The sequence below is a fragment of the Sciurus vulgaris genome, assembly GCF_902686455.1.
Source record: "Sciurus vulgaris genome assembly, chromosome: 2".
Lineage (NCBI taxonomy): Eukaryota > Metazoa > Chordata > Mammalia > Rodentia > Sciuridae > Sciurus > Sciurus vulgaris.
This window is the reverse complement of record NC_136462.1, coordinates 45,416,378-45,429,193: the sequence shown is the minus strand read 5'-3', so window position 1 is coordinate 45,429,193 and position 12,816 is coordinate 45,416,378. Positions and strand designations below refer to the sequence as shown.

The window sequence follows — 12,816 nt, the reverse complement described above, 5'->3', positions numbered from 1 at the left end:
TGGGATTTCAGGCATGCGCCACCACACCCAGCCCTTTCTATGAATTTTTGACAAATGTAATGATATATATTCACCACTTTAGTACTTCATGGAGTAGTTTCACTAACTGAAAGACCTGCCCTATCTATTCATTCCTTCCTCCTTTCCAGTCCCTGGTGACCACTGACCTTTTTATTGCCTCCACAGTTTCGCCGTAAAGGTACTTTTGTACGTTTTATGAACCAAGTTGAAGTAAACTGTAGGTGCCTCTGTTCAAACCCTCTCAGGACTTAATTTGGCCTGACTTTGCTAGCGCCTGTATCTGAGTCTGAGAACTTTTTGTGCAGGGAGACCTAGGAACTCATGGCATTTGGGAAATGTCAAACAATTCATTTGTATTCCTCATGCCCAGCATCATGAATGGATGATTGACGAGGTGGTAGATAACCCCAGTACGCTTCCCTGTCAGCGGAGTAACACCAAGACACAGAATTCCCTAACAGGATTAAGCTCCTGTTTTTAATGAGTAGCAACTTTCTTTCTTCCTTTTTAAAATTTTGTTATAATTAGTTATAAATGATAGTGGAATATACTTTGACACATCATACATAAATGGAGTAATTTCTCATTCTTCTGGTAGTACATGAAGAATCACATCATTCGTGTAGTCATATATGTACAAAGGGTAATAATGTCAGATTCATTCTACTATCGTTCCTACCCCCATAACCCTCCCCTCCCTTCACTCCTCTCTAACTAATCCAAAGTAACTCATTGTTCCCTAGCCACCCCCCTTATTGTGAATGAGCACTGTCACTGGCTCTTTGCGGTTCCAAAATCTGTGGATATTTGTCACCGCCTGCAGCAACAACTTGCACGGGTCTTATGGGTGGTGGAGTGGAAACTGAGGCACTTCTATCTTTCTCTTTAGTGCACTGCTTTCTTGCTTGTTTATAGAGGATAGAGGAAATGAGGTTTACTTGCTTTGAGAGGAGAGAGAGAGAGACTTTGCTTAAGAGAGACCTTGAGAGAAGGACAGACTTTGCTTAGAGCCCAGAGGAAGAGACTTGCTATGCCTTAAAGTCCTGTATCTCAGTTCTCCGTTCCGCGATCTGCCTTCTGCCGCTGCCCCTACTCGCTGCTGTGTTCTTTCTTCTGACTTTTCTGCTAATGGCTGCTGTTGCGTATGTCCCTACTAGCTACTGCCGCGTGTTTTTCCCTCTGGCTGCTTCTAATGGCTGCTGTCTCTGTCTCACTCCGCCTACGCTTATATCACCTCCAGGTCGCGGAGAGCAGGGCCACGCCTCTTACACAAAGATTAGGCGAGACGCTCCGAGCAGGAAATTAGTGCTCGAGAACACATGCGCATACATTGTGTGCGTGGTGGAGAAAATCACCTGAGTGTGCTTATGTCAATTAACCTCCTCGCTGCCGATGTGATCAGGCACCATCTCGGCGCCGCCAACATGGCACAGCCCCCAACAGAGCACAAGTCTGTTTTCCAGCCAGAGCAAATCTGGAGGAGGTGGGCCCACCAGTGTGCCCAGGCCCCTGTCCTCTCCACCTCTTCTTGCTGAGATTGTCAGATGCAGTGTGATGCTCAACCCACCTGAGGCTGATTTTACAGGAACAGTTTCTACAGCCACCCAGAGAAGCAATGTTCTTGATTGTGCCCTCGATCGGCTGCCTTCCCTGAGAACCTTTTCAGGTCCCCTTCTGGTGATTCCTGGGATCATCTCTCATTCTGTCCTCATCTGCTCCTGGGGGAACTGTAAGGAAAACTCAAGGAAGTGGATTGCAAGAGCCTTCCCAGGACAAACGACTGTGCAAATGAGAAGTCTTGAAGTTTAAGCTCCAGGAACTTCATGGTTGGCCACTCCAGGAGAGTGCTCGCAACCTGTTTTATGGTGGCATTTTGTTGCCCGACAATTATGGCAACCAGAGTGTTATAGGTTAGATATGAGGTGTTCCCCTAAAAGTCACGTATGAGACAATGCAAGAAGATTCAGAGGAGAAAGATTGGGTTATGAGAACCTTAATTCAATCAGTGAATTAATCTCCTGATAGGGATTAACTGAGGGGTAACTGAAGTGGTAGGGTGTGGCTGGAGGAGGAGGGTATCAGGGTGTAGTTTTGGAGCACACATTTTTATCTGGCGAGTGATTACCATGTGAGCTGTTTCCCTCTGCCACACTCTTCCGCCATGATGTCCTGCCTCACCTCGAGCCCTGAGGAATGGAACCTGCTGTCTATGGATTGAGACCTCTGAAACCATGAGCCCCTAAATAAACTTTTCCTCCTTTAAAATTGCTCTGGTCAGATCTTTCGGTCACAGCAGGGGAAAAGCTGACTAAAACCAAGACCCATTTTGGTAGAGAAGGCCTGAAATAGCTGTATTCTGATCTGTTTAACTCCTGCAGGTTATGAAGGATATTTGAAAAATTTCCAAAATCTCTGAAGAGAGGATGGGAGAGAGCTGAGAATTGAGAGGCATGGGGACTCAGCACAGCAGGCAGGATGGATAGCCTATCCTAGAGGCTCCACAAAGAACATTATTGGTTCTTGGAGATGAGCAGCACCTTGCAGACTGAGGTGGTGCCCAAGTCAGAAGGAGAAAACCACTGAGATTCCTCCTTAGCAATCACTGTGCTAGGTCAATGCCAAGAGTATGGCAGGAAGTAACACCAGCCAGGAAGACTGAGGTGATGCTCAGGAGAGGGCAGCGGACACCCAAGGTCAAGATGGCTGTCTTTCAGTCAAAGAGGGGATAAAGGACATCACTAAAATGAGATATTCCTTACACCCCACCAGCAAGGGGCCATAGCAAGACCTGTGCATCTTCCCCCAAACATGGAGCCTGACTACTAGGGAGAGAAAAACCAGAATGAATGGGAGAGAATCTTAACAGATTATGTTAATCCTGAAGTGACTATTGTACCTTAAATAAGTAAGGGGACAGTTTTGACCAGTAATGGATATGGGAGTTTCAGAGCTAGGGTTCTAAAGAATATTCTAAGATAGTACACCCTGAGACATCTCCTTTATGCTTAGTAAACCCAATACTTATTGAACATTTATCTTTGCACATGAGTATTTTTAGCTCTGTTGAATAAATTCTGAGAAATGGTTTGCAAAACCTATTGATTTTATAATGCACAATAAAAACACCTGTTTAATTTCATTATTAATTCTAATTGTTTTTTAGTTGAGTCTTTTAGGTAACCCAAGTATATAATCACTTTGTCTATAATTCTTTTCTTTTTTGGTACTGGGAATTGAACCCAGGGGCACTTTACCACTGAGCTAGACCCTCAGCTCCCACCCCCACCTTTTTTTTGAGACAGCGTCTCACTAAATTGTTGAGGCTAGCCTTGAACTTGTGCTCCTCCTGCCTCAGCCTCCTGAGTTGCTCAGATTGTAGGCATGTGCCACCATGCCCAGCTTTATCTGTGAATCTTGATAAATTTGTTTTCATGGTTCCTTCACTATGTATTTCTGGCTGTTGTTTTATGTCTTCATGTCCTGTTCAGACTTTTAGAAATACACACACACACACACACACACACACACACACACACACTGTATTAGTCAGGGTTCTCTAGTGGAACAGAACCAACAGGAGGTATGATTACAAAAATGGCATTTATTAGATTGACTTACACAACCAGAAATGGGTTAGTCCTCAATGGTCTTCTGTAGGCTGGAGAACTAGAGGAACTAGTATCACAGTCAAAGATGCTGAAGCCTCAGAACAGGAGGGATCAACGATGCTACCCCAGTTTGAGAAAAAGGGCTTCTGGAAACTCCCTGGAGAATCACTGTCAGAGTCCACTTTGAGAGAGTGAAGAAGTGAGAGTCTGATGTGCTCAGGCAATTGCAGCAGCAATCAAGAACCTGTTCAGGAAGAATCAAACTTGCATCTGCTACAGCTTCCTTGTTCTTCTAACTTATTCCATCCAAGCCTCCAACCTCCCATACTTAGGGAGGGTCTCCACTTCACTTTGCTTTCCCACATGCCAATCATTCCTAGATACGCCCTCTTTGACACACCAGGAAACCTCTTAATCTTCAGAATCTCTTAATCCAATCAAGCTGACAATTCAAATTAGCCATTACATACACACACATATTACACACACACACACACACACACACACACACACACACACTCTCTCACACAAATTCTTATTTTTATTACTGATTTCAATAGGAAAAATACTGCACATTAACCAATATGTTTTAAGCAGTGTTAACTAGTATATTATGTGTATTATGTAATAAGTCATCTGAAATGTTATTATGGGTTAAGGCACTTTTTGTACATTTTACATGTGTTATCTTACATCTTTGTCATGACACACCAGGACAGGTACTATCCTTATCCCCATTTACAATGCAGACACTGGCTAGAGAGCTTAACTTGCCTGAGACAGGAAGTGGCAGAGCTGGGATCTAACCTCTTACTCTCTGGCCCAGTGGTCCTTGCCTCTAACCAAGTGTGCCAGCAAATGTTTGTTTTAGCTTAGTGTAGCTGTGACAAAAAGACCTGACATGAACAACTTAGAAGAGGAAAAATTTATTTTGACTCAGTTTCAAAGGTTCAGTCTTTGGTTGACCAACTCCATTGCTCTGGGCCAAAGGGGAGGCAGAACATCATGGCAGAAGGGTGTGGTGGAGAAAAGCATATCAGGACATCACATCCAAGAGGCAGAGAGGGAACTCTGCTCACCAAGGACAAAAAAAAAAACCCCAAAAAGTCATGCCCCCAGTGTCCTATTTTCTCCAATCATACCCTACCTGCCTATGGTTACCACCCAGATAACTCATATCAGTGAATTAATTCACTGATTAGATTGCAGCTCTTATAATCTAATCAATTCACCTATGAACCTTCTGGCATTGTCTCACACATGAACTTCAGGGGGACACCATATACCTAAACCATGACAATTTCACATCCAACTTTCTGGAAAAAGCTCCGATCTATAACATTTGCTTATTTTTGTGGTATAAAGCCTACACCATGGCTGACATGTCATCACTGAACATGAATTTGGAAGAGGTCCTCACAATTCCTCTTCAGATCTGGACCTGGCCACTCTAGCCAATTCCAGCACACCACAGCCTCTGATGTTACACCCAAGGCAAGCAGGTAGTTCCTGCTTTAAGGTACTGTCTGGTTTTAAGAAAGAGATATCAGCTGGAGGTAGCCCAAATAGAGTGTGGATTTATAAAGATCCAATCTTGGAAGGAAGAACAGGAAGCAGCAGGGTTTGGGAGGAACTGGGAATGAGGAACAGGCAGACCTTCAATTGTTCTCTACTGATGTTCTCTGCATCTCCACCACCCATTGCTCCCTGAGCACACTCTCTGAGGTTCCTGCCAACAGCAGAGATGGAGGCGCCTTCTGATTGGCTCAAGGGGCCCCAGGTCAGCCTTAGGACTGTCATCCATGGCCATGTGGTCTCAGTGAGTCTGTTTGCCTTTGTTCATGTTCACTTTGGAGATGTTAGTCTAGACTTCTAACTCCTTCTATCTCTAGTCCTGTTATATTTCCAACCCATTGTTGTACTACTGTCCTCTAGGGTCCTCAAATCTGGACCCTGACCACCTTTCTAGTGACATCTCTGTTCATCTTCCTGCTTTGGTTTGGGTATGCTGTGTCCCCCACCATTCAATCTCTTCTGCGCACATTCCTACTATGATGCCACCAACCATGTCATAATGTGGTACTGGGGACTTTTACCAGAATCTGAATCAATATGACTTCCTCTTGGACTTTCAGCCTCCAAAATTGTTATCTAAATAAATCTTTTTTTAAAATAAAGTACCTAGCCTCAGTATGTAGCCTACAGTTATAGTTATATGAAGGACATTAAGGGTTGGGACTGTGGCTCAGTGGTAGAGTGCTTGCCTAGCATGTGTGAGGCACTGGGTTCAATCCTCAGCACCACATGAAAATAAATAAAATAAAGGTATCATGTCCATCTACAACAAAAAAAATTTTTTTTAAGACATTAATACATTTTCTTTTGCTTACTCTATTTTTTGTAGCTAGGCTAGTCAGTTTCCATTACTGTGACAAAATACCTGAGAAAAATTACTATATGAGAAAATATTCATTTTGATTTACAGTGTCAGTCCATGGTTGACTGACTCCATTGTTTTTGGGCCTGTGGTGAGGCAATACATCATGGTGCATGCATTGGTGACTACTGTGGTTTGGTTCTGGAATTTCCCCCAATGTCTTATGTTGAAGACATGGTCTCCAGTACAAAAAGGTTCAGAGGTGGGCCTTTCAGGCAATGATTGGATCATGAGGATTTATCAGTGGATTAATCCATTTGATGGATTAGTTAATAACTAAATAAACTACTGGGAGGTGGGACCTAGTTGGAGAAGTAGGTCACTGAGGGCATGCCCTGGAAGGGGTTACCTTCTTCCCAGCCCCAACCCACTCCCTGCTTCCTGGCTGCCATGAACTGAGAAGCTTTCCTCCACCACACTCTTCTGACATGGTGTTCTGCCTCACTTCAGGCCCAAAGAAATATAACCAGCTGACCATGGATCCAACTCCCTGAAACTGTGAGTCAAAATGAATCTTTCCTTCCCTAAGTGGTTCTTGTTAAGTATTTCGATCACAACAACAAAAAGCCGACTAACACAAAAATCAGGTCTTCAACACATATGCTCTGGGGTACATTCCAGACCCAAACCATAACAACTAGACTTCTTGTTGACCCTTGAACATTATAAGCTTATTCTCAGCTCAAGAAAATATAGTCTTGTGATATCTGGAAAGCTGTCCCATAGGCTCCTCATGGTGTATACCCTCCTTTCATTCAGGGCTCTTCCTCAGATAGTCCCTCCCTGAGTGTCCTGCCTCAGCAATCTACTCTATACGTGCCTGTTTTGTTCCTGCTTTATTTTCTTCCTGATGCTTGTGTGAAATTATACACTAGACTATCTGCTCATGGCCTCCATACTGGAATGTAACCCATTGGTACAGGGGTTTTGTCTTGTTCAAGGCTGTAATCTTAGCATTTGGAACAGTGCTTGGTGTACAGTAGCTACTCTAAACTCATTCTCTGAACGCATGATCAAATGCATAAATGAATGAATTGCAGATCTATTACAGAGTATGTGCCTAAAAAAAGGCTTGACTATTAGTTTCCAGTTGTGTCATCTTTATTTTGTTATTGATTTCTACTCTCAGTCCATTATGACCTGATAGAACACAAGGCAGTATCTGTTTTTTTTTTCATTTCCTAAGGGCTGCTTTGTGGCATAGCATATTGTCTATTTTCGAGAAGGTTCCTTGTGCTGCTGAGAAGAAAGTGAATCTGCTCATTGATGGATGGAATATTCTATCTATGTCTATTAAGTCTAGGTTATTGATTGTGTTATTGAGTTCTATGGTTTCTTTGGTTGGTTTTTGTTTGTAAGATCTATCGAGTGGTGACAGCGGTGCGTTAAAGTCACCCAGAATTATTGTGTTGTGGTCTATGTGATTCCTGAAATTGAGAAGGATTTGTTTGATGTACAGGGATGCACCATTGTTTGGGGCATAAATATTTACTATCGTTAAGTCTTCCTGATTTATTCCAGTTGTGTCATCTTTTATTTTGTATTTTAACAAAATAGCATTTTCTTTAAAAATGAGATGTAATTCAGATTTTTAATGGTTGATGTTCCCTAAATTACCCCTTAGTGTGCTTTCTCCCAAGCCCTTGGCAGTATTCTAAATCAGTGAGGTTTTACAGTAATCCATAGGAATGAGCTTTCTTTATTCATTCAAGGCAGGAAGTAGTTGATGATAATTATAATTTGATGACAGTGTGCTTCCATGGTAAGAAAGGGAGTGGCACAAAGAGCTGGCATTCTCTTTTCTGTTTTTAAAGGCTCTGTGCAAGCAGCAAACATTATGTGCTTGCTTACAAGGTCATTTCATAAATGATTCCTGAAAAAGTTATCTCTAGTTAAAACCCAGGACGGTAACTCAGAATTGACAATGAAATAAAGGAATGAGGAAAAACAGTCCTCACCTGAAAAAAAAAAAAAAAAAAAAGAAAAGAAAAGAAAAGAAATAATTGAGAGAAAAGCACATTGCAATGGGAAAAAATTATATTTCTTTCTCATGAAAAATTCAGAGGGGAAGGAAAATGTTGTTTTCACAAAAGAAAATATCCATTTGGTCATAGACAAGCCCTTTTTCTTTCCAAAGCTGGAGAGATTTTCAGCTGAAGAAAATTGACAACTTTGCCTCCAGGCTGAATTTTATAGTTTTCACCAGCAACAGCTGTGTTATGATGACTGCATGTTGCCTCGAACAAATTCAAGATTAACTATAGGCTGGGCATTCTCAGATGATAGTAGCAAAACGAGCATTGCTTGTACTATGTGTGGGGGCTGTAGGCCTCATGTCCTTAACTGGAGAAAATGACCTCAGAAGTTGTTGCTTTTAGATAGGAGTAGATACACTCTGGTAAAATAGAATATTTATAATGCTAAAGCTGTGATTTCCAATCTTAGACAAGCTTAGAATTTTCTTCCTTTCCTGAGGATTGAATCCAGGGCACTTTACCACTGAGTTACACCTCAAGCCCTTTTGATTTTTTGAGACCAGGTCTCACTAAGTTGCTGAGGCTGGTTTTGAACTTGCGATCCTCCTGTGGCAGCCTCCCAAGCTGCTGGGATTACAGGCATGTGCCATTGTGCTTGGGCCAAGCTTGGATTGTCAACATTACATTCACTTGGAAGCTTAATAACAAACATTCCGGTGCCAGAGCCCAATACCACCCCAACCCCCAATCAAAAAGCAGGCCCAGAAATCTTGATTGTTTTTACGTTTTTGATCATTTTACAGTAATTTTAACTGAGGCCAGCATCGAACAGTGCCCTCCTCTGGCCCTTGCCACAGTGTTTAGCTGATCTTGTCCTGGATGGCACTTTCTGGTGGGGCTGCTCACCCTGCTGCTCCCATGCCAAATTGTGAAGGGATTAGGTGTGTCTCCACTCCCATCTGCTTTCATCTTTCTCTGTGCCCACAGTTCGGCTATAAGTTAAGCTACTCTATATCCCTAAAAACCAATACCGTCAAGTTCTTGCCTTTTGCAGTGTACTATGGTGCCTTTCAAACAAACAAACAAAACAAACATACCATATAGTAGAAAAGAAATGTGGAAAAGGAACATAATTGAAGCTGGTGTGTTAGACATAAAATTGAGGAAAGAAGGAAGAGACCCTGGGTCCCAGCAGGTCACCTTGAGAAACAATGATCTACCCCAAAGAGGATTTTTGGTGGGAGACTTTGGAAGGTGAATCTCTCTGTGCCTCAGTTTCCTCATTTCTAAGATGGAGATGATATTAATACCAAACCACAAACTATTGCAGAGATTAAACATGTAAAGTGTTCGAAGAGTGCCTGGCACACAGAGGCAGTTCATGCACATTGGCAGTTATGATGATCAATATGATCTCTTGAATTCTTGAGTTTACAGTCGGTGAGGGAGAGTTCCTTGTGGAGCAAGCAGATATACTCAGAGAAGGTATTATGATTGATTGTCTTTGTAGCTAACACATTCTGATAGAGTTTTGAGAAATATTTTGAGCTATGCATCTTCGTCTACAGATGGGTATAGCTTCTGTACCCCAGGCGATGTTTAATTTAGGCCATCCATTTAGATGTACAAATTCCAAGAGCTTTTGAGACAAGTCCCTTTCTTTACTGTCTAATCAGCCTTAAATATATAAGACTCTTGAGAAATGATGGAAATGAGTGTAAGCAACTGCATAGCTGGAGAGAAACAAGTGCTTCTCTAATTGACTAGTTAACACATTCATTAATTAATCCAGCTAACATTTAATAACAAAATCTGCACCAGATGTTGTGCTAGGAAGTGGAGATACCACAGGGAGAAGACGTGGTCTGTACCCTCATGAAGCTCAGGAAGTTTGCAGAAGGAAGCTTTGTCCAGTTTGAAGTGACAGAGCAGAGCAACAAAGGCATGTTTTGCAACTCTGACTTCAGCAATGGGAGTTTCCTGTCCCACTTTAAAGTTTCCAGATTCACCATAATATGTGAGGACACTATGCATAGGTTGCATTCATTTATCTTCTCAAGAACTTTTTTTGAAAAGTCTAGCTGATCAAACAATTTATGTATCCATCTGCTGGAAATGTTTCTTGTCCACCACAAAAATAGTAGGAATAGTCACAGAGAACAGGGAGTACATGTGCCCAGAATGGGTTTGCCTTCCATTCTAGGAAGAAATCTGAATGCTCATTCCCTGACAGATCAGGCTTTTTGTCTTCTAAGTAAGACTGGTCTGGATGGACTGAATGTCAAACTTCTGTTTTTTCTTTTTGGAAGTTTCCCTTTAAAGGTTTCAAGAGATGTTTTTGTTTTGCTTTGTTTTAAAATTTTACGAAATTCCTGGAAGTTTCTGGATTGCTTCAGACTATTTTTTTAGACTACATTAGATGTGGAGCTGAATCACATACAAAAGAAGCTCTTAAAAATTGTGTGAAGATCTATTTTTACAAATGGAATAACTTTTTTTAAAAAATTTTTTTAGCTGTAGATGAACATAACATCTTTATTTTAATTATTATTATTATTATTATTATTTAGTTTTTTATGTGGTGCTGAGGGTTGAATCCAGTGCCTCATATGTGCTAAGCAAGCACTCTACCACTGAGCAACAACCCCAACCTCCAAATGGAATAACTTCTGAACTGAACATTTCTAAGATTTCCTTAGTTTTAAAGAGCTCTAAAATCAACATCATAATCTAAGAGTTCTTAATTTTGAGCTTTAATTTACAATGACTTTTAATATCTGACATCATTCCATTCCTTTCTTAAAGCATCCCTATTACGGTCAACTCACAAAAAAAGTGTCCTAAGCAAGCTTAGTGTCTAGTTTAGCATAATTGTGACTTTCTTAGAAATTCACTTTTATTTATACAAATCTACTTTCTCATCTGTTTTATATGATCAAATTTTCTTTTAAAAAAAGCATGGTGTGGTGGCAAGGGTCCAAGATGAACTCCAAATTATTTTGCTTTGGTATTCATGCCCTGTGTAGACACTTCTGTTGACCTGTGACTCCTGTTTACCAAAAGAATGTTCTGGAAGAACTGCAGAGCCAGTTCCATGACTAGAGACCTAGAGACTGGCAGCTTCTGTTTCTTCTTCTTGGGATATTTGCTTTTGGGAGCCTTTGGCTGATGTGAAGAAAATGCCTTCGCCCAGTTGCAGAGGCATTGTGAAGAGGCTCTGAGACTGTATGGAGAGTGGGCAGGGCCCAGCTGTCCCAGTGTCCTAGTTAAGCCTCCAGATGACTCCAGTCTAGATACCATCTGATTTTAACTACATGGGAGATTTCAAAAGAGACCAGCAGAAGACTCACCTTGCTGAGCCCAGCCACTGACAGAAGGGTGAGACAATAGAATGGCTGTTGTTTCAGCCCCTCCGTGTTGAGCAGCAGGTAGTTCTACAGCAATAGTTATTAGCATATCTGAAAAACCTTTTAAACAGAAGACTCCAAGTGGTATCCTGTTTACCAAGGTGAATTGCTTTCCCCAAAGTCATTCAAAATCTAACTTGAAGGACTTTGATAGGAAAACAACTTTACTGTCTTGCTGGGTGAGTGGCATTCTTATTCTCTATCAAAAAACTCATCAAAAAGTGGGATTCTTTCTGTCCTGGTTCTCACCAGTGCTCGTGGCTTCCTCTCATCATTCCCCTGCTCATCAGAGTCCACGCTGGAACTGTCCCAGAGAAGCTGTCCCCGGGCCTCTTGTTCACGGAGCCATGCTTCCATTTTTCCAATTTTTCGGTGACGATAGTTGTTCCTTGCTTGACATTCCAGAAATTCTGCAGTCTGTGAGTTTCCTACAAAAGATGAAAAGCTCCTTTAATTTGTTTTTTTCCCCAACAATGTTTTTTTGTTTGTTTGTTTTAGTGTGTGTGGGTCTAGTATGTGTGTGTGTGTAAGAGAGAGAGATCTCTCTTTCTCTCTCTCACATACACGATTCCAACTGGTGTCTCCTTAAGCATTAATTAAATCTTAGCCATTATTTTAGAAAGTTTTAAATCTCCTGAAAGTCACAAGAACAGTATGATACCTACCTATGTACTCCAACCCTTTCATAACACTTTGCTACACATTGCTTTCATCTGAAACATGGAGAATTACTTAGAGTCACTTCCCCCTGAATACTTTACCACAAATCTCTTAAGAATAAGTACATTTTCCTTACATAATTATAATACAATTACCTTACTTAGGAAACTTAATATTGATATAATACTATTCTAATATATGGTCCATATCCAAATATCCATAGTTGGGCCAATAATGCTATTTACAGATTTTGTTTGTTTGTTCATGTTTTATTATTATTATTATTATTTTGATACTAGAGATTGAACCCAGGGGTGCTTAACCACTGAGCCATACCCCCAACCCTTTTATATATTTTATTTAGAGACAGGGTCTTGCTAAGTTGCTTAGGGCCTCACTAAGTTGTCGAGACTGCCTTTGAACTTGCTATCCCCCTGCCTCAGCCTTTGGAGCCTCTGGGATTATAGGAACACACCACCACACTCATGTTTTAATTTTTAGGTCCAAGATTCAGTCCAGAATCATGCATTCCATTTTATTTTCTTCTATTTTCATCGCTAATTAGAAAATCCTGGGGTTGGGTGTATAGCTCAGTGGTAGAGCACTGGCTTAGTATGTACAAGGCCCCAGCACCACACACACAAAAAAATCCTAGCCTATCCTCACAAGGTCCTCTCACCTCTCACTCATTTCCTTCCTCCCTCCTT

The 12,816-nt window shown here is 41.4% G+C and overlaps 1 protein-coding gene across 8 annotated transcripts in view; it reads right to left on the bottom strand.

The window, feature by feature from the left end:
* Positions 1–3,597: 3,597 nt before the first annotated feature.
* The window catches only part of CCDC198 (coiled-coil domain containing 198), a 42,850-nt gene continuing 33,631 nt past the window's right edge, over positions 3,598–12,816 (bottom strand). For 3 of the 8 annotated variants that reach the window (XM_079128994.1, XM_079129000.1, XM_079129001.1), the window contains 2 exons: positions 11,699–11,877; positions 3,598–3,873 (listed from right to left, as the gene is read on the bottom strand). In XM_079128994.1, coding sequence (XP_078985120.1) covers positions 3,709–3,873; positions 11,699–11,877 — 344 coding nt within the window. In that variant the 3' untranslated portion in view covers positions 3,598–3,708. Of the gene's footprint in view, positions 3,874–8,612; positions 11,878–12,816 lie in introns of those variants that run through there. The other 5 variants (XM_079128993.1, XM_079128999.1, XM_079128997.1 and 2 more) reach the window with 3 other exon arrangements.